This window comes from Telopea speciosissima, chromosome 6 (assembly GCF_018873765.1).
Source record: "Telopea speciosissima isolate NSW1024214 ecotype Mountain lineage chromosome 6, Tspe_v1, whole genome shotgun sequence".
In the NCBI taxonomy this organism is placed as follows: Eukaryota; Viridiplantae; Streptophyta; class Magnoliopsida; order Proteales; family Proteaceae; genus Telopea; species Telopea speciosissima.
Window position 1 is genome coordinate 36,065,827 of NC_057921.1, and position 1,368 is coordinate 36,067,194.

Consider the following 1,368-nt stretch of genomic DNA (forward strand, 5'->3'; position numbering starts at 1 on the left):
ATATATCAATTTAGTCAAAGTTCTAGCTGTCAAGAAGGAAGACAAACCTGAGAAGAAAGCCCAAGAAAAGAGGGGCGAATCCACCCGTGAAGCCGGTTCAAAGCGCAGCCGAGATGACAAGGATAATAAGAGAAAGAAGGATGACAGAAAAGCCTAGGTTCCTAAAGCAACTGATCAAGAGTCAGAACCAGTCTATACGGCCCTCACTTATGCCCGAGCTCATATTCTGAATGAGATAAAGGACCAGGTGACCCTGCGCTGGCCTACCAAGATGGTGAAACCTGCGTATGAGCACAATAAGAATAAATACTTTCGGTTTCACCAGGACCACGATCATGATACTAAAGAGTGCAGACAGCTGAAGTACAAGATAGAGGCCCTTATACAAAGGGGACACCTGGGCCGGTTTGTCAAGAAAGAGGGAAGCGATAGAAGAACGGATTTTCATACTCGGGAACCAGAGGGAAGACAAAGATCACCCGCCAGGGTCGATAAGGAAGAACAAACTCGAGGTAAGCCCCACGCAGAGAATGCGCCCTTGAGAGAAATAACCACCATATATGGAGGACCGGGCATGGGAGGAGAAACCTCCAACTCCCGAAAACATCATACTCGGAATGTGCTCCACACCGAGATGTCAAATAAAAGGAGGAGGACAGATCATTGTATAACCTTCTCCAACAAAGATCTGGTTGACATTCAATCCCCTCATGATGATGCGTTGGTGATCAAGATGATTATTGCCAACTGCACGGTAGCGAGAATCCTTGTGGACAACGGGAGTTCAGCTGATATTCTGTACTATGATGCATTCGAGAAAATGTTACTGAAACCTGAGATGCTGAAGAGAGTGGAATCTACCCTGTATGGGTTCAGTGGCGCCCCAATACAGGTTAAAGGATCAATCGAGCTGCTCGTGACTGTGGGGACAGAGCCCAAGCTTGCTATGATGAAGATGAACTTTTTGGCGGTGAAGGTGAATTCCACGCACAATGGAATATTGGGGCGGCCAGGACTCAATGCACTACAGACGGTGGTTTCGACCCCACATTTGATGATGAAATTCCCAACTGACCTTGAGATAGGAAAGTGCAGGGGAAGTCAATGTTGAGGAAAAGACCTCATACACTCCAAGTCATGTTTTGATGATAACAAATAAAGCCTCTCTTGGACTAACATTTGTGTAAGATGTTTAGATGAGAGCGTAGCACCAAGTGAGGAGGAGCATACATAAGAGCGTATATAAATGCATACAAGAATACTGCTCAAGATTATTCCAAAGACATGGAAGTCAAAGAGTCAAACTTTGAAGACAAAAGGCCTTGGCTACACAAAAGAGCTTTTGTCAAGATTGAAGACTAATTGAAG

At 45.2% G+C, this 1,368-nt stretch overlaps 1 protein-coding gene across 1 annotated transcript; it reads left to right on the forward strand.

Moving 5' to 3' along the window:
• Nucleotides 1–271: 271 nt before the first annotated feature.
• On the forward strand, nucleotides 272–1,111 carry LOC122665683. The gene has a single exon (XM_043861834.1). The coding sequence runs from the start codon at nucleotides 272–274 to the stop codon at nucleotides 1,109–1,111; it is 840 nt and encodes a 279-aa protein (XP_043717769.1).
• The last annotated feature ends 257 nt before the right edge of the window (nucleotides 1,112–1,368 follow it).